Raw genomic sequence first — 19981 nt, 5'->3', positions numbered from 1 at the left:
TTGAAATCACCCTTTGGTGATTCTAGGCTGAGGTAGCGAACGCTGTAATGTAGCATCTCTCAGACCTTTGTGGCTGCATTTGTTAATTAAGAGGCAGTGAATGACACCTGGGAAAATGGCATGCTCTGCACTTCATCGTAAAGGTTGGTAACTCCACAGGCACCTTGCAGGTTCAGAAGTGTTGCTTAAGCCATGATTTTAAAAATAGACATCACCTCAAGAAAAGAGTGAGCCAGCTGCCTATATCTGAAGAAAAAATTTGAATCAAGAAAAACTGTTTCATGTAAGTTTGCACCTACCAGCAGGAAGAGAGACAACCCTCCTGTTAAGGTTTCCTATTGCCTAGTTTAAGCTTTCTCTTGTGCAGTGTTTTGGCATTGGTAAATCACATTCCCAAAGACCCAGTTCTTCGTAAATTCCAATCCCAGAGCCGTCTTCCTAGACGTTACCAGTGACGATGACTATTGGTAGGGTTACAGAGTATGGCTTGAGCCAAGCTAGCAGTTGGTTCTGCTGAAAAGGGAATGTCCCAGCCTAGCTTAATGGTAGAAAACTAACCTGACACCCTGGAAAAAAAAAAAAGGCCTCTATTAGTAATGTGAGTTGATTAACATTTTGATCAAACAAGCACCAGGACCAGTGCAAGGGAGGGTAGAGGGAAGTGGGCATAGCTGGGAATAGAGACAGAGCAATGGGAGGCAGGATAGCAAATGATAGCTCCATTGCTCAATGCAGGCAAGGTGTTTGCTTGCCTTGTCTGAAATTATAAAAACCATTTCACTCTTCTGAAAAGCTGATCGAAAATACGTACTGCATATCTAAACACCTTACATGAGTCTGCTTGTCTGCTTACTGAATACAACAAAACACTGCTGAGTGTTCTTAAATATTAAGTTGCTTCTCTGTACAAGGCAGGATGCAGGAGTAGGTTTCTCCCTCTTCGGGCACCCTCCTGTCCCCATAGTAAATGTGTTTTTTTATAGCTTTGTTCAATTTATGCTGGATGTGGATTAAAGTAAAGCTCACAATAATTTGTGCCTTTAGTCAGATCTATTAAAGTAGACTGTTTTAACACCAGGTCATTAATGCTAGCAGAACCGTACAAAGTGAGGTGTGCATCTAAAACTTGTACAGGTAATATAGAGATAAGAGCCATCAAAGAGACCGAGAAGAAGTATGTGACGGAGAGGTTTGTTCGCCAGGCGACCTATCCGTTTTTTCCCCTTCTCCAAGCAGCAATAAACTACTTTACTTAAGAAGATAAAATCTCCTCGGTGTGTCATAGCTACCTGTTTAAGACTTTTTTTTTTTCACCCTTAGTGGACTAATGCATATCATTCTCTGTATTAAAACTGTAGAAGGTGAATAGAAACTCTAAATTGCAGTTCTTGTACACAGCAAATGATTGCAACATTTTATTGCACCCATAACTGAAGAGTCTTTATGTTCAAATAAACATTCTCTAAGCTTGGAAAAAGACTTCGTACTCTCATTAAGCAAGCCAGTTTATTTTGCTGGCTTCAGTCCTAAACTGTCATTTGAAAATAATATGCGTGTGTCTTGTATAATCTGCTGAAGGTGACAGATTATTAGTACTATATAAAAATTTCATGCTGCCACTTTTTAAGAGGGGAAATCCTTAAATTTCTGGAATTAACACGCAGTTGCATGTGACCTGTTGCGTGTGCTTTGAGTGTGGAGCAATGTCGTTGTTCTTCACAGAACTATGTCAGAGTTGTAGAAGTGTGGTGGGACGAATACAAAGATTACTTTTATGCCAGTCGGCCGGAGACAAAAGCACTACCCTATGGAGATATATCTGAGCTGAAAAAATTCCGTGAAGATCACAACTGCAAAAGTTTTAAGTGGTTTATGGAAGAAATAGCGTATGATATAACTTCATATTATCCCTTACCACCTAAAAACGTGGATTGGGGTGAGGTAAGTACAGTACATAACCTGTATTTATTTTAGGAGCTTTTTTTTTTAAAATTGGGAATTCAAAAGGAAGCGATTGTTACTTGACATCAATCTGAGAACAGGCTCTTTGATTACTGGTATACTACGGTGTATGATACTAGCCAGAGAGCTATAGAGCTTATAACCGTAGGAAAAGAATTTTATATATATTTTAAGAGGTGTGATTTTTTTTTTTTTTTTATTAGCTCCATAGGTCCTTGAAGGATAGTTTTATCTCTAGCCTTGTCTTCAGTTATATCTAAAGCTCTTTTTTCCTTAATGGGAATTTAGGTTTTTTTAAAAGAAAAAATGCGAATCCTGTGTGTGTAGGAGTATTGGCAAAGATTAATAGGTGAAAATCTTTTTCTGTGAAGGCCTAGAGAACAGATCGTGAAATCCAGGTGGAATGCATTCTGCCTATGTTTGCTGGCGTGGGATGTACTCATACGGTTACAGCCTCAGTACATCCCTTATCTGCATGTAATAATTTGATGTGATTCCTTAACAGTCATTTCCAGCATTAGTGTATATGAGTATGACTTTATGCTAAATTAGGAATGTGGTTACAAATTTGGCGTTTTGGCGTGGTTGACAGAGAGAGACAGCATGTTGCCAGGTGAATGCAGGACACTTCACTGAACCCTGCCTGTTTCGTTCTGCCATCTAGCCCACACCTTGAGGAGCTTTTACTGCAGGTCTCCTGCCTGCTTTCAGATTTTTTTTTTTATTTTTTTTTTTGCCGTTTTCAGTTGGTTCCAGCCTTGCCCTGTCTCTGCTATTAATTTCACTTTTGCAGATCATGGAGGCAAAATCGGAAAATCATCTCACTAGCAGAGGAGGATTCCTGTGTCCCACCAAATTTAACAACCTTCTTTCCCAAGAAATGATGGACCCATTTTTGTAACTTCAAAAAAGCATCAGAAAGTACAGATCTGTGCTGTTTCCTGTGGCCAAGCAAGTGCCATCTCTAATTTCTCTGAGGAATTAGTGATACAGAGCGTGTGCATGGTGGAAGGGGGTACAAATAGTCTTGGATCTGAGGGACCAGCTGAACAATGCCACCTTTATTTCTTACCTAAAAGCTAGCACAAAGCATCAGTTACTACATTAGCCTTAGACCTCCTTTTGAAATGACATAAAGGGTTGGGAAGGCACGTTATATGTTACTATTCACTGAGGTGAAAGTATCTGAAGAGAATAAAATAATAATGGCCACCTTGTGGGAAATCATCCCTGATAAAAGCGAGTGGCTCTGGTGAAGTAACAGGAAAGTCGGAAGTTCAGAGACTTCTCTGAAGTTTTCTTCAATACTTCTTCGCTGGCTGCTAGTTATCCTACATGTGAGAAATCCACCACCCCACGCCCCCCATTTGTAACACCACACTAATTGCATTTCCGAACTGTCAGGAATGAAAGTGTGGGGTTTGTCTTCCTTAACACTCTCTCTGGAAGTCAGGTCTAAGCTTAGTCCTCCAGATTTTCTTCTACCATCACAAAGAAGGAGGAGGCTCTGGCAAAGAAAATAGGTCTGGAAAGAATGTTATTGGTGTCATAAAGTCTTTGTAAAGTTGTTTGCTGGCCATTCTGAGAAGGGAATGGGGTAATCAGCAGTTGAGGCATGCTTTCTGACAGGACTTTTGTTCTTTATCCCTATGCCTGTGCCTGCCCCTCATCAATTTTACCTCTTTTTTTCCATGTAATTGCTGCTGCAAGAGGTACATCTGAGCAGCCGGGTCAGTGGGCTGTGCCTGGCTGCAGTTAATAACTGCTGTGCATAACTTCTCTGCATCCCATTTCTCTCATCCACAAGATAAGAGCAACTTAGCTGAGCTCCTGCTTTATTTATGAAGACCTGGGAGACTGAACATGCTTTGATAGGAGATTGAATAAATTAAAATACTTGGAAGTACTACATTTCGGTGTCATTAATTTGGAACTGAGCTTTGCAACTCTAGCTTTATCAGTGTACTCTAACTCACTAAGAGCCTGCAAATTAGCATGGGCAGCTTGAAGCTCCATCTCCCAGAACAGTTAACATCAGAATTTAAATTTCACGCACAGTATCTCTCTGTCAGATATCTGTTTCTGGTTTGAAAGATACATGGGAATTTTCTGAACTCCTTCATGCTTATTTTTTCCTTGAGACTAACTTAGAGTGCAAAACCTCTTTTCCAGATTAGAGGCTTTGAAACCGCTTACTGCATCGATAGCATGGGGCACACCAATGGTGGCTTCGTTGAGCTTGGGCCGTGCCACAGAATGGGAGGAAATCAGGTAAGGAGCCTGGAGGCAAGTCTGAAGGAGAATCGCTTGCTGTGGATGGTAACAGGCTGGTTTTCTGTTAAGCCTGTATGTAAAGTCACTTAGGTACCAGCTACAAAGATGGGAGCTAGGGATTTTCCATAAGCATATTGACATTGCTAAAATATGGGAATCTGAAAGTATCATTTCAAACACAAACAGTACAAAATTGAAGGCAAATTCGTAATCTCTTTTTCAATGAAACAGGTACGTGAGGACGCAAGAACTGTGTTTTAAAGCAACCGTATCACTGCATTAGAATAACTGCAGCTCTTAGCATTGCTGCTGATTCATCATTTATCTTCACTTAATAATTAATCCTTCCGGAAACAACCCCTTACTTGCTTTGGATCAATTATTTCACAAAGTTGTTTTGCTATAATGAAAGTATAAAACACTTTTGTGCAGTAACTCATCTTCCACTACAGAAGACAAGAAAATGAATACAAATTTCTTGCTGCTCTGTTTACAAATTAATTGGCAGAACATGGTTACTTATAGATAGTTGCAATCCAAGCTGCTGTCGTGTTTGACCTGTATCTTCACAAACCTACCCACACTACCACACAAACATGCTGTTCTGTCTTTACATCTCCTTTTTCAGTTGGAAAACTTTTCATTTTAAGTCCTTGTTTATGCTGATGTAGACTTGAACCAGGCAAGTTTTGTCACAGCAGTCTTGAAATCACGTGCAGGATGATGCTTTTAAAAATCATATTTGGGTTAGCTCTTGGTAGCCCCTGGAAATGTCTCTTTTATTTTGATACTTAATTAAAAAGTTCCCTAAACTACTTTTTCTGTATACGTTACCCCAAAAAACCCTTAACAGTTACTTCATAAGAAGTAGCTAGGACAGCTAATGTATCTGGATGCATTAGTTTGATTTCCTCCATGGGTAAAATGCCAAAGTTTTACTGTCTTTAAATGAAATTACTGTCCAGGACCAAGGACTTGCTACCAGACCTGTAGAAAGATAGTGGATTGTTTGGCCATCAAATCATACAAAGGCTTTTAATCAAACACTTTCAGAAGTCTCCCAAATAGGAATCCCTTTACTCTTATCATTTTTATCTTGCTAGCTAAGTTTCTTAGCCTTCTAAATCCTACAGGAAAGTTATCCGTGAAGTTGAGTGTCGTGATAGTAAAAGTGCATTACATCATGTAAAATAAAGAACTCTTCTGAAAGATAGGTATAATAACACCAGAGAATATTTTGAGTGGTGCAATTTTGTTGGTATTTTCAGTGTTTCTAAAATTCTCATTATTTTGAGTCAACTGTTAAAAAGGTGGCTTTTTTTTTTCCTGTTAGCTTTTCCGAATCAATGAAGCTAATCAACTCATGCAGTACGATCAGTGCTTAACTAAAGGACCGGATGGATCCAAAATTATGATTACACACTGTAATCAGAATGAATACAAGGATTGGCAATACTTCAAGGTATGTAACAGATACATAGCAGAAAAGAAATTAGAATTTGCATCCTGATTTTTTGCACCTTTTAAAAATTATTTTATGTATATCTGAAAATAAAGATCTACAACAAGGTTAACTGAACCAAGTAGAGTAAATTGTTAATTGCACATTCTTGGAAATCCATGCTTGCCAGGAAAACTTCCTCTAGGGAAAGATGCTTTTGCTAGTGGTTCTAGTTGCTGTCTTCTGTAGCAGAATCTTTAAGGAAAACCTGATGAAGCTACATGTGCTGCCACAGGTATGTTAGGAGTTAGCAGTTGTCTCAGAGGAAGCAAAGAGGATGTCCACTACCAGTGACAGAGTTTCTAAAAGCTTGTAGTGTCATCACCCTCTCTGCTTGTATGCTTTCTGTGAAGAAAGTTTCTTTATCTAATGTACACTGTGAGAAGATTACTTAAATGCTGATGTGCATTTAGCAGCTAGGGTCAATATTAAGTCTAATTTTGGGAGGTCTAAATTGAAGTGTTGCTCTGCTTAAAGACACAAGATCTTTTTAAGCCTACGTAGGAATAGGTAAACATAGCGTTACTCTGCCTTTTTGTGTTGTCTTTGCCTTCTTCAGTATTTCTTTTTCCTGTTCGTTAGCTGTTTGCTAATAATATGCTCTGTTGTGAATACTGGGTGTGGCGCCATTGTAATGCTATTGCAAAATCTGTGAATTTTTAATAAAGACTTGGAATGTTGGCCTATACACTTGAGGGCTGCTACAGTCTATTTAGTCACTACATCTCCAAGTCCTCGCTAGCTTTGAAAGTGCTACTTTAAAAAATGTCTAAGGTTTGTCTCTTAAAAAATGAGACCAAATAGTCTTAAGGGTGACGTTATCCTTGGATATAGTCACACATAACTTGGTTTTGTGTCTAAGAAACTATTCTGTGTCGGATTTTTCTTCAGTCTATCTAGTATATTACATAATTATTAATTCATTAGCTGATTATCTGGATTGTGTTTGCCTGAAAGATGTAGGCACTGTCTGAGTGCAGCGAAATCTGTTTGTTATCTTTTAAGCCACTCCACATTTTCTGGTATTTGCATAGAGCTAGGAAATACCAAGCACCATAATGGATTTCCACCCAGTTTTCTTGTGCCATATAGAGAGACAAAATTCTTTAAACCTGAAATTTAAAAATCAATAAGCAGAGTTTCAGTGCCTGCCAACTTCTGCTTTAATATTGGAATAATATATAGCACTTGTTAACTCTCCAGCCATTCTAGTGTGCCCCAGCATGTTACTTGGCTCTTCTCTAAGCATTTCTTTCATGCGAGAAGATCCATTTCCTCCACAGTGGTACCAAGTTGCATAATTGTTTGCTTATTACTGCAAGTTATAAGGAAGCCCAGTAGGCACGGTCTGGGCTGTAGAACAAAACACTGACTGGCTTCCAGAAGGAAAAAAAAAAAGGGGAGGGGGGTGAAAGCAAAAGGACCACCAAGGGTGTGTAACCAAGCAAATACTAGAAATTTGGCACACTCCACTGTGCAGTACAGAGGGTATGACCGTTTCTTCTAATGAGGAGGGTGTAAGGAGTGAAATGCTTATGAACCGCTGAAAAATGTTGTGGCCTTGTGTAAATGAAAGCTGCCAGGAGATTTTTATCTGGTTGGTCGGTTGGTTGTTTCTGGAATAAACACTGGCGTGCCAGTTTGGTGAGCATAACATCTGTGCTGCTTGAGCTTTGAGCAGTAGCAGGGCTTCAGTGCCCATAAGCAAACATCCAGAACAGGGCTGGTGGTGGTCTGCCTATTGCTTTTGTCCAGACATCTGTTGACCTCTCCCAGTAGAGGACCCCCGCGTCTGGCCGCACGGCAGGAGCGGGTATCAAGCTGAACCAACGTTTGGACACGCAGATGCGCGTGGGAGTGACGGGGTGAGGGAGAGGGTCCCGGTGCCGGGGGAGTCTGGGCGCTCGGGGCAGGGCTGCAGAGCCCCAGCCCGGCCGCAGGTTTGCTTCTGCTCCGTTGCTCTCCACGCTAGATGCAACCGGTCAGCGAGTCGGGGCTGCGTCTGGCGCAGGGGGTCAGCAAGCGGGAGAGGAGCCACAGGCCGCTTTGCAAATGCGTGGGACTCGGGCATGGCAGCGCGGGCGGGTGGAAGGAGCCAAACGTGCGAGTCTCAGCCTGAACGGGCCAGGCACAATAGGTCTGCAGTTTCTTAGGCGGCCTCCTGTTGTTGCTCGGGAGGCCAGACTTGCTCTCATACCCTCTTCTCTTCCTTCTACCAGCCAAACAGGGAGCAAAGTAAGTGGTTTTGGGTTTTTTTTTTTCCCCCAATGTGGTTCATGGTGGTGGTGTGCAGTTGCTTTATGTGAGGGCTAACCAAAGGAGGATCTGCCCAGTGAAGTCAGTTCTCATAGAGCTGTCCTCAAAAATTAATCTTTTGGTTTGGTTACAGGATGCATGAAAAGGCTTGGAAGCATTTTAGACACGGTCCTGCTCATTTTCTTAGCTGTTTGTTGCCTAAGAGAAATGGGAGGCGTCTCAAGTGGACCTACACGTATCAAACACTTCATAATGTGAATGGCTGTGAAGGTCTATAGGTTTAACAAATAGTAAAATGAGTATAGAACTGGTCTGTTCTGGGACCCTGAAACCTGGTTTTGTAAACAGCTGTATTGCAGTTGTGTAGAAAATGTTTAAAAAAAAAAACAAAACAAAAAACAAAACCAAACACACATGTTCCTGATGGTTTTGTTTTCCAGAATCTGCACAGATTTACTCACATTCCATCAGGGAAGTGCTTGGATCGCTCCGAAGTCCTCCATCAAGTTTTCATTTCAGAGTGTGACTCCAGTAAAGCAACGCAAAAATGGGAAATGAACAACATCCTTAGTGTGTAGACAGACAAAACCTACCTACTGACAACATTAATTTGTACAGGACTGAAAATAGCCTGAAAACTGCTGCAATTATTAACTTTGTACAGCTGCGAGCCTCCTGGCTTGGATGAAGGACATAGAGGAACTGTGATTATTACAATAACATTATCATCCGCAGTTAATGTTTACAAAACTGCTTTACCTTAAACTCTGTAGATGTTTACATCTTTTTGTTTTAAGATGTTGGTAAATTAATGTGCTGTTAGCTATGTTTCATAGGAACATAGTTAAAAGCGTTGTCGTCTTCTTTGGGATTACACTCAGGGGTCTGAAGGCAGTTTTTTTACACACACTTGAAAAGGTTGGAGTAACCAGATTTTCACAGAACTTGGTGATTATCAACCTGTTGTATATTTTTATTTAATTTTACATCTTACTAAGCACTGCCACAGGTTATTAGCCAGGGTGGCCTTCTCTCACAGTCATGCTGCTTTTTTGGAAGGTGAATTTCAACATATTTAGTGCCTCTTTCATTTCTCTCTTTCACAAGAAAAGCATTTGTTGGAAATTATCCAGTGGATTTTTCTGAGCTGTCACCAGGGGTAGGGACCAACCGTACTACCCTGTGTAATTATTGTGTTACCGAAGACAAATTTCTATTGCCAGTTCGGCTGCTCTACTTCAACTGGACGCTTTGTACGGTGCAAGGAAGAGCTTAGTGTCGAGTTTAGTGCTGATGTGGTACATTTGAATGGAAGTAAGCACCCTCGCGATTCCAGTTAAGAATTTAGAAGCACTAACTTGCTTGTTTAAACCATGCCTTACATAAAAATAATTTAAAAAATAAATAAAATAAAGCTGCACAATTATGTAAAACTTAGAAAGAATCCAATGCTTCATTTATATTGTTATTTTAAATGGAAATCACTGAAGAGGTGGACTAAAACTTTTAATTAGGAAAAAACATCCAGCTTCTTAACACATCTGTGTAATTCTTTACAAGGACATCTGTCAACCAGTTTGGATGCCAGATTTAGATTTGAAAAGAGAAATGGAAATCCTGAAACCACATTTATTCATACTAATTTTCTTCATTTTTTTGTCATTGGAAACTTCTCCTGAGGGATTACAAACACAAAATACAACCGCTTGGTGCTATAGTGTACAGAATAGAATGCGAAGAAGTTTCTAAAAATGTTCTGGAAAGGAGTTGATGCAAACTCCCTTAGGAGTATAAATATTTACTCTGAGTGAACAGAGAGGTGGAGGAGAAATGACTTGTCCTCACTTCCTTATTCCAGATTTTGTGACTGTTAAATGTTGACATCAGTGTACTGATTTCGTAAGAGTTATGCCTATAACATGTCACACTATTAAATATGACTAAATACTTCCCTGAAATCTAGAATAGCATTGCATGCAGCTTCCATTGATGTTAACAAGGGTTATGTATCTTATTTGGTGACAGAGTTTGATCTTTACAGGGCTGTCTGCACTGATCTATTAGTTTGGGATCTTTCCTAGTTTCTTTAAACTTCTCATCTATCCTTTCAGAGCTATGAAAAATAGAAAATAAAGGAGGGGGAAACTGGAAAAAAAGGAGAATAAGGGTGTGTGCTGGTACTTGTTCCTTGTGTGTATGAAAACTGACTCCATTTTTGTGTGTTGGGTAGATTAATTTAATCATACGACTATGCATAAGAGAAAGAATGGTGGCACATAAATTGTGCGGGTGTGCATTTTAAATGGGTACTTTGTGCAATTCATTGAAAGCTGATGCTGTATGTGAATATGAATCTGTATGTGAGACTGAAACCTTACAAAACATGAGATCGTAAGAAGCTGTTGCTGTAATGACTTTTTCCTACTATAGCCGGCTTGGAAAAAAATAATTCCCATATTCTTGCTTTGTAAGTTGATGATAATATCACTATGCATTTCTACATATTTTATAAATTTGATTTATGCAGATTTTGATACACTGTATGTTTCTGTAGAAATTGTATAAATCTTTAAAAAATTTATTAGGGATAAATCTGGGAAACCTATGTATATCTTACTTATGGGTTGCTGGTTTTTTAGGTGAAGTAAATAAAATATTTGAATTTTTGGGTTTACTATACTTTTACAGAGTAAAAATGGATTATTATCTTTATAGAAACCCCGTATCTCAAAATCTAGACAACTTCAGTGTTACAAACTTACAAATATTAAAAGTGTTTTATTTTACTTTTTATCTAGGTACCTTTTGTCTCATCCGTGGGGACTCAGGTTTTTTTCCCGTGAAATGAAATGAAATTCCCACTGAGAGTTGCCACGTGGACACATTTGGATTTTTGTATCACCTGTCCCGATCTAATTAGGTAGATTTAATATGCTAATAGAAAAATTAACTTGAGAATGATTTCTAAAGTAGAACCAGAGGTCAGGATTAGTTGGTAGTGTTTTGACTCTATATTTTATCTTAGTCCGTTTATGTTTCCACCAACAAACATGTTTCGAACAAACTTTTTTTTTCCTGAGAAGGTTTCTTAGCAAAAGAGTATGCAATTAAATTGGGACACGGAAGACACAAGTTCTGGCCTAAGAGCAAACCTAAATGCTGAAATCTACAGTACTTCTTTACAGATGGTATTCTTGTTTCCTAGCCACACCTGTCAGTGCACTTTTGTGTATTCAGATTTCAAAAGGCTCCTTTGGCAAAACCCCGGGGGTATAGCAGCAAGCGGTTCATGTAGGGAATACCCTTTTATGTAGAGAAACAGGGATTGATAGGAAAGAGGGGACATCATTCTTCTTTACCAGAGATCCTAGCACCAGGAGAACTAACAGCACCCTTTGGGCAGTACCAAAGACGCTGTCCCCATTGATGGCATCATAGAATTAATTCATCCTCTTTCCCTAATGCCAGTGAATCTCCTTTACTACTGTCTGCTTCTTCCATACCATCTGCCTCCAAATTGCAGTCCCTAAAGCCAGAAGTTAACAACTTACTACTCTGAAACTAGACCAAGAAGCCTGAGATCTATTACATTATGCCAGGGATGTAAAAATTTCATGTTTATCCCTGATCTGTGAGACTTTTCACAAGAAAAGAAAAAACATACCGCTGCCTATAAAAACACAAAAGATGCTTTGGGAGATTTTGCTGTGTATCAAGCACAACTTTCCCTATAGGTTAAAAAAGATCAAATTGTGCAAGATCCATGGAGACATAGGAATAAGGAGGAGAATTTCAGAACATGCAGAAGAAATTATCTATACCATTGAACACAAACTGGTTTTTTGTAAAAGCATTTCTTGTTTGTTTCCTGCTGGTAAGCTTAGATCCATTAATTGTAATAGGTGAAAAGAAACAACTCAGGAGAAACAAATTAGCAGTGTTTCTGTTTCTGGTTGGTTTTCTCCTTGCTAGTAAAGGCATGGGAATACTAGGTCTTGCTGTGTTCTGAAATCCTGTCTCGCTGTTTTCTGAAATCTTATCTTGCTTACATTTATGAGAGCAATCCTTGAGAAGTGTCAGTGGTTATCTTCCAGGGTAATATTTACTTTCTGGGAACATGAGAAGCGGTTGCCAGCATTTAGTCTTCTGGTTGTTGACTTTACTTACCCTGCAAGCCTCCTCTGAACTCTTGTAGCATTGGAATAGTAAGTTGTGTAGTTTGGCTGGCACTGTATAGGAGGAATCTTTACATACAATAAGTCTAGGTAGAAAAAGTGATAGCCTATCAAAAAATGTAGGTGAGTTTGCCTCCCTTTGTGTTTTTTAAAAAAAAAAAAGAAAAAAGCTACATGAACTGTGAGTGACCCCTGAAGACTGAAGCCCCTTTGGCCCTCCTTTCTCTGTGGGGAGCCTCTGGTCATCTTCCCTCACCCGCTGCTGCCACAAGTGTGTGCGTCGGCGTGTGCTGCCTCGCTCATCGCGCCCTCGGCTGCATTAACCAGCATGGAGCACAGCAAAAGTGGGAAGAGGTGTTTGTGTGGATTATGCATCTTGGTAACCCAGTTAATGGTTAGTAACCTTTGGTTTTTAAATCAAAAAAACTAGTCCGTTCTTTACACTGGGAAACGAACTAAGTATTCTCCATTACCACGTAACATGGGTCCTGGTAAAAGAAAAAATAAGCTGTCTGCACAGCCCTCAGGGTTTTTATCACGTTGCACTGCTCTGTGGCTGTTCTGAACAACAGTGTGGATGGAGACTCTTCAGCAAGGCAGTGGAATACCTTATGGTCTGACGGATCTTAACTGACTGATGAAAAATGCACATTCCCTCAGTTAACAGGTTGACAAAGGTGACAAGGATCAAAGCCTGTAAGGAGGAGTTAGAGCTGTTCAGACACTGAGATGAAAAGGTATGTTTGTGTGTTAGATCCCTTCTTTTTCTCACTAATAGACTTCACTGAAGAGAAACGCGATTGCTTTAGGGACAAGAACTGTGCCCCATCCAAAGTGGCGTGCAGGTAAAGCAGGGCTGAGGGCTAGCTGGGTCCCGCAGGTCTCATGAATGCGATCGTTCAATGTGAAAGCAGAACTGCCTCCAGTGGGCTGCCAGTTCAAACAACTCGGCGGTGTTTCTTGTGCAAGAGTAATGTCTCCTGCACAAGAAAGGAGCAGAAAGGTGGGAGAAGCAGCATAGCACTAACTCCTATTAAAACAAATCAAAAACTCTTAACGCCTGAGATGCGCTTGATGGCAACAGCAGCCCTCTGGCTGAGCATCCCACGGGTCCTGAAAGGGGAAGGGAAAATGAACAGAGAGATGTTATTTTGCTTTCCTGGAAAGGGCTGCTGGTGGCAGTGTGTGTCAGTCAAAAAGGTGGCATGCCCAGACAGTTGTTCAAGCACAGTCTTCAAATGAAATTAAGATGTCTTCCTTGGAATAGGCTTTCTGAATCACTTGAAGGCACTAGAGTGGAAATAGGAATCAAAATACAACCTTTTCCCTTTAAATTTGTGGAAGGATTTCCCCAGGAAAATAGTGTAGGCCAGTATCTTTGAACAAGCCCTGACATTAAATGGTGGTGGATCTTTTGAGTATAAAGTCCTCTGGATCTTCTGTGTGTGGGTGCGTGTTCCCCGAGTTGGGCCTGTCACAAAGAGCCAGGATTGGCGCTTACGGGTAACGAACGTGGGCCAGAGCCATGAAGACTCCAACCTGCATTTCTGAGGGCTGCTGGGTGAAAAGGTGCCCTCTGCAAGCTGTGCCTCCGCACAGCCAGGGATCTCGTCCCACGGGGGAAGCACCGTGTCGTTCTGGGGTACGCTCAGGAGACCCTGAGCCCCACCTGGCAACGGATGCCTTGCTAGCCAAAGCCTGCAGGATGGCTCAGCTGCCGTCGGCGGCCATCAGCCCTCTTGCTGGAGTCCCCAAGGCCATCACAGTTGCCCAACAGGCAGCTACGATTGCAATTTTCATATTTTTTATTTCTGAGGCAGCAGAAACAATGAACGGAAGTAGAACTGGATGAAAGTAGAAGCCTTCTGGAGGATTCCTGTGGGTTCATAAGAAGGGAGATCTGGGAAGAGCTGAACAGGAGAAAAAGCACGCCAAGCTCTGGAAGTGCTTCTAGTCATACTGCTCTTTCAGTTGCACTGAGGGATCCCCTGAAGTCCTACCTGTCCTGAAGATGCCAAGGAACCTCTAAAGACAGAGCTAATCAACCTGGCGGTGGAAGGGAAAGCTGCCTGTCCTGCTGCCTGGGAGTGAAGGTAAGATGGCATGGGTGTTGCTGAGGAAAACAATTTTGTAACCCTGTAGCAGAGTGGAGTCTGGTTCCTACTGATATTAAAGCTATTAGGGATAAAGTACTGTTGAACAGGGCCATTCCAAATTGGAGATAGGAACCACTCCTGCTTTTTTTTTTTTTTTTTTCCTGTTACGGTATCCCATTATCTTCCATGTGATGATTATGAGAGGAATCAAGTCTGCACTCCGGAAATACCAGGACCCTTTGTCTCTGATGGACAAAGTTGAAAAAATATTTTGCCTTAGGATAAGAAGTGAGCTTAACATAAGAACTTAAAAAGTACATGCAAGATCAGACCAAAAGTCCAGCTAGCACAGTAGCCTGTCTCCCTCAGTGGTCAGTAGGATCAATGTGGTCAAGGAGTAGAGGGCAGAGTGAAAGGACGGGCAAGGGTCTAGCATTGTCCCTACTTCTGGCAATATACAACTCAAGCACTGTCTGAGCTAGAGATGGCATTTTCTATTTAACAGTCCAGAATTTGTCTAACTGCTGTTTGAATCTAGGCAGACTTTGGTCATCCGTCGCATCTGATTATGCAAAAGGTTTCAAGGTTGCTGAAGAGGCATGCTGGCTCTGCGGTTCGTTCCTCTGCTGAGACAAATCGGTGAGATATAGAAGAACTATGAAGGCTTGTTAAAGGTCTTAATTCCTGAAGGGAGTAGTTAGTGCTAGGTCAGTGCTGGGTCCAGCCAGCCAGGAGCTGGCTTCAAGGTGGCAGCACTGACAGTAACATCATCACAGCATGTTTTTCACAGGGTTTTTTAGAAGGATGTGGTCTTGTCCACACAAACATCATTCCTTCAGCTCTGCTGGAGAACTGATTTATGGGTACAAACTTTACCATTAGATGTTTGGGCCAGGAAATATTGAGAGTAGCCATACAACTTAGAGGTGGAGCACCAGATTTGCTGGCTATGAAGATTTTTCTGGTGGTTGATTCCATGTTCAGTCCTGGAACATCAAGACCCTCTCCAACACTGAGGCTAGGGGGGATAAATGATCTCAGGATATCAGGATAGTCAGAGCAATGTACAGGTTCACTCACTAATTGGTGCTGGCCTGTGACAATTACTTAATTGCACCAATGAAGAGAAATCTGCATAGGCAGTCAACTTTTTTTACCAGGTAGGTCTGAATCTCATGCACATCCCACAGTTAGCGGAGTTAATGCGTTCCTTAAGGGCTGCGTGCATTGGGGAACGCAGCAGCAAGCTCGACATCTGGGCTCCGTTACGGGATTCTTGACACTGGATTCAAATGGGATCACGGAAAAGCAGATGGGGCTGTGATGCAGCTCATAGGAGAGGCCCAGCAATTTTGGAAATGCAGGGGTTGCTGACAAAACACATATATTTCAAGATGTGGAAAGAAATGCAAGCCAAAATGAGAAAACAAGCAGAAAAATAAATATATGCTAAGGATGGTACAGCAAGTGAAGCAGGAGCAGTGACAGTCACCACCACAGCAAATAATCTATCGCTGAGCAATATGTACTAGATCATGTACCAATGTTATATACAAGATGCCTGTGATACACTGTTATGAAACAGTTCAATAGATCATTAGCTAATCAAAGATAAAACTCCTATTCCATTTTTTCTGATTTTCTCTCCACACCCATTTGCAATTTCTTTTGTGTTACTGGAGTTCTAAAGCCTGTATATACTGCGCTCAGTTCCCAGGTCTGTAGCTGTTCTACTCAAGGTTTTCCTTCTGAAAACACACCAAAAAAAGAAACCCCCAAAACCAAGAGAGGCATATTTACAGTTCTTCAGACATAGGTTTTGCTTGGGAAAAACAAGACCAACTTTGTAAATAGGCTTTGTTCTAAGTTGATCTAAGAAAAAGGAAACTTTATATTCTTTTACGAAGATGGTAAGGAAATACTAAATATTTGTTTTGTTCTTAACTCTTTACCTAATAATGCCTAACATGTTATTTGTTTTTCTAGCAAACATCTATTACCTCTTCACAAAATTATCTATTATAGCTCCAGCATCTCCTCCAGACTAATGTAATGTAGTTTATTGTCCACCCACATTACCCATGACATAAATGTTAGGCCTGTTTCTTCCCCTTCACATGTGTTGGGGGAGCACATTTTAATATGTAATACATTCTGTATTAACGCTGTATTTCACCTGCTGGTTTTATTATCCTGTCACTTCAGGCTGCAGGCTGGCTTTGCCGTTCTTCGCTGTTCTCATCTTTCTTGCAGCACCATTCAGCACTTTTTTCCAAGTCACATATGTATATATTAAACAAGCACTAGTCATTAACCCCATCTCCAAAAATAACCTATGGGTTTTCATAGGTGATTTTCCTCCACTGAAACTGATGACTAATTCCCATTTTGTTCCTGTATTGTTAACCAGCTATTTATTCATGCAAGGCCTTCAATGACGACTTACTCAAGAAGACCAGAACTACCTGATCTCCTTTACCTTCATGTTCACTGATTTCTTCGAAGAATATTTACAGGCCTGTGGAACAGGATTTCCTTGTGTGAGATGGCAGTAGGACTGTCTAGCCATTTGTCCAGCAACACTTGGCTGTACTATGGTTCCTACCAGCTTGCCATATGGGCGTTACTGGTCTGAAGTTCCCTGTATCTCCACAGAATGCTTTCTAAAAATTAGTGTCATATTTGTGACGTTCCATTCCTCTAGCACTAAGGCAGTTTTAAGTGAAAAAATATAAAGTACGGTTCATAGTTCAGCCATTTCATCCTTGAATTTCCTTAGAACTCTTGGATGAATACCATCTGTCCTGTCATTTTGTTTCAAAACCTTTTACACTTGGATTTGAGACAGATGCTCCACCATGCCTCTCCCATTAAAAAGTTCTGTCGTTAAAACTTCCTGAAGCTCCTCTACGAGGTTAACAAAAAAAAAAAAAAAGTCGTTTTCTTTTCCTGAAATCTTCTCTAGGTATTGCTACTATATCTTGAGCATCTATTGTCCCTAGGACAGCTTGCCAGGCCTCCTGGTTCTGATGTGTTTGAAAGTTATTAGTCCGTCTGTTTTCTGAAGTTGCTCTGATGCTTTTTCCCTGCCACACATTGCTGTGTCTGGCCTGTCAGGGTGCAGTTTTCTTCTGGTTTACTGGTTTAGAAATATAACTTCAACTTTTTAAAGGCTGCCTTCCTATATTTTTTATTCTGTCATACCTGCTCTTTATCCACCTCAGTCTCATTTTCGGTGGTCTTTTGGTCTGCTTTACTGGGTGGTATGCCTTTATGCTGGACCTTTAGTGCAATGTGAGCAGTCCCCCTGATGCCTGCGATCATTTTGGTCATCCCTTTTAGTTTTGGTTTGAGACAGACCTCCCAGTTCACCTCCAGTGAAAAGTTTCCAGTGAGTCATTTCATAAGATTGTCCATATTGAACATGGATGTGAAAAACTAATTTAGCTTTTCTTCTATGACCTTATCTTTTCTGAACATTCCCGTTACCCTTTGATCACTTACTAGTCCTTTCCAGCACTAGTTCTTTCAGTGCTCACAGATGGGCATTATCCGAACTCCCTGACCAGACATACCATCCTTTTTAAAGCTTAATTTGAAAGTAGTAATTCCCACATGCTCTTTTCCATTTGCCTTTAATCTATGTTCAACATCCTTCTTATTGAAAGGACAAAATATTATTTTAAAAAATTACTAATTATCTAAATATCATGACATCATTCTCAGTTGATAGATCAGCCTGATGCAGAGCTTTGCCGTGGCTTGCCGCAGCTCACGCTGACATGGCATGCACACAAAACGATCTGTGTAATGATGTGGGTCAGGCTAGTAGAGTGGTGCGATACACTATTTTTGCTCCAGCAGTCGGGATGTATTTGTAAATGAGATCATAAACAAAAGTAACCCATAGGTGGCTTTTCATAGAGCATCGTTAGGATGTGGGGACAACACAGTGGCAACATTAGGCAGGTCTGCACTGATTTGTGCTGAAGCTAAATTAGCCAATTAATACTAAATGAAATAGAACCCAAAAGCCATTTTACCTCACTGCGGAAAATATTAAAGAGCTCCTTTATTCTGAATTACCTCAAGATATGCTCTTATTCTGACACCATATTTAAAATTCTGTAACCCATGCAGCTTTCTAGGACACCTGAAGGGTTATATTTCATTTCAATTTAAAAGCACTTGAGCAGAAGTAAAAAACATTTCAAATAATCAAACTAGTCAATTTAGTCTGATGCTACTGCTCCACTGCAAAAGATTATTTAAATCTAATCAGAAAGACTTCTTGAAGCATCACAGTTCTGTTCAGGGAGGGAGTTTGAGAATTGAGGGGAGGTGATGGTGCGTTTCTACAGGGAAATCTGAACAGAATATGCTGAAAATGAGTGAGACCAGCATAGTCTCAGCTACATGCTATGACAGGGAATTGCCTCTAGCTGGAGGAATTTTTGAGTTAAGAATAAAGGTGCTCTAGGATTGTAAACTCTCTACAGGAGAAAATGTTCTTGAGCACTGGATGTACTGCACAGAGAACAACTGCCTCTCACTTCCAGTTTCCATCTGCGGCTTCCCAAAAGCTGAGATTGCAAAATGGAGCCATTGATCCCGCCTGTGCTGAGTATCTCTGGCAGGGCCAACATGTAAAACAGCAGCTAATCCTTTCTGATACTACTTTAAGCATCTCAGGGGCAGGGTGGGAAGGAAAAAACAACTCTGGGTTTCTAAGGCCTTCAAAGATTAGTACCTACTTTAGTATAAAAATGTTTGAATTGCCTTTACAGTTACCTTATTGCCATACTTCCAGGAATACACAAAGTGTTTTTGTCAAGACTTGTTTCAGAAAGTGCACATTGTTAGCCTACCACAGACATTTACCATGGTTATAGTGCTGAAATCACTTTTTATCTTACAGATGTACAATGACTGTATGCAAATTTGTTTCAGACGTTGATGGACAATAGGGTGACAGTTTAGAAACAGAAGAAGAAAAAAGTTGGAAGCCTGCCCTTTGTAGTACTTAATATTTTAGACATTAAATGTGTTTCAGTGCTGGGCTTTCAAAGGCTAGTAAAAGCTATTGCCTAGTATTTATCTCAACAAATTAAACTATTAGTTTAGCCGTGGGATCTCCAATTTCCCACTTGCAAATATTGTTAGATAGCTAGATTTAGACTTTTAAATACACTAAAGGTTGAGTAAAAAACAAAACAAACAAAACACTCAACAAATAGTGGAACTGGCAATAACTCTTACCACCACAAACAGGAACCTATCAGGAGCACGTGTTCTTTACAAATGCCTCCTCTTTTCTGAGGAATCTATTGGCATGTGCAGAGATAACATTCCAGCATTTTTCATGCTGTTCTGCAAGCTGTGTATTTTATGAGAAGCCACTAATACTGGGGCCAGGGGGAGTGGGAAGGAGTTGGGAACATCTGGGAAAACATACCTCTAACCACATCTGTCCTATAGCCAACTTTCCTGTCCTGATATGGACTGCAGAAAAGGCTGGTGACCCTGAGCTCTGTGAGAGAAAGTAAGTTCCTAAGATTTACTCGTTATCAGCTAACCCACCAAGACAAAACTTTAAGACCTGTGCTTCAGTAGTTTGGGGAAAGAAAACAATCCGGGAATAATTAATTACCAGTGACTTCAGTACTTAAAATTAGAGGTATTTTTTTCACTTGCAAGGCAATAGAAGCAAATGCCAC

The 19981-nt window shown here is 40.6% G+C and overlaps 1 protein-coding gene across 1 annotated transcript in view; it reads left to right on the top strand.

Annotated features, from left to right (window-relative positions):
* The window catches only part of GALNT7 (polypeptide N-acetylgalactosaminyltransferase 7), a 77564-nt gene extending 66892 nt beyond the window's left edge, over window positions 1–10672 (top strand). The window contains 4 exon segments of the mRNA XM_030008414.2: window positions 1723–1941; window positions 4135–4233; window positions 5570–5698; window positions 8434–10672. Of these exon segments, the coding sequence (XP_029864274.2) occupies window positions 1723–1941; window positions 4135–4233; window positions 5570–5698; window positions 8434–8571 (585 nt within the window). The 3' untranslated portion in view covers window positions 8572–10672.
* Window positions 10673–19981: the final 9309 nt, after the last annotated feature.

The sequence above is a fragment of the Aquila chrysaetos genome, chromosome 1 (genome assembly GCF_900496995.4).
Source record: "Aquila chrysaetos chrysaetos chromosome 1, bAquChr1.4, whole genome shotgun sequence".
NCBI lineage: Eukaryota > Metazoa > Chordata > Aves > Accipitriformes > Accipitridae > Aquila > Aquila chrysaetos.
This window is presented reverse-complemented; position numbering and strand designations above follow the sequence as displayed.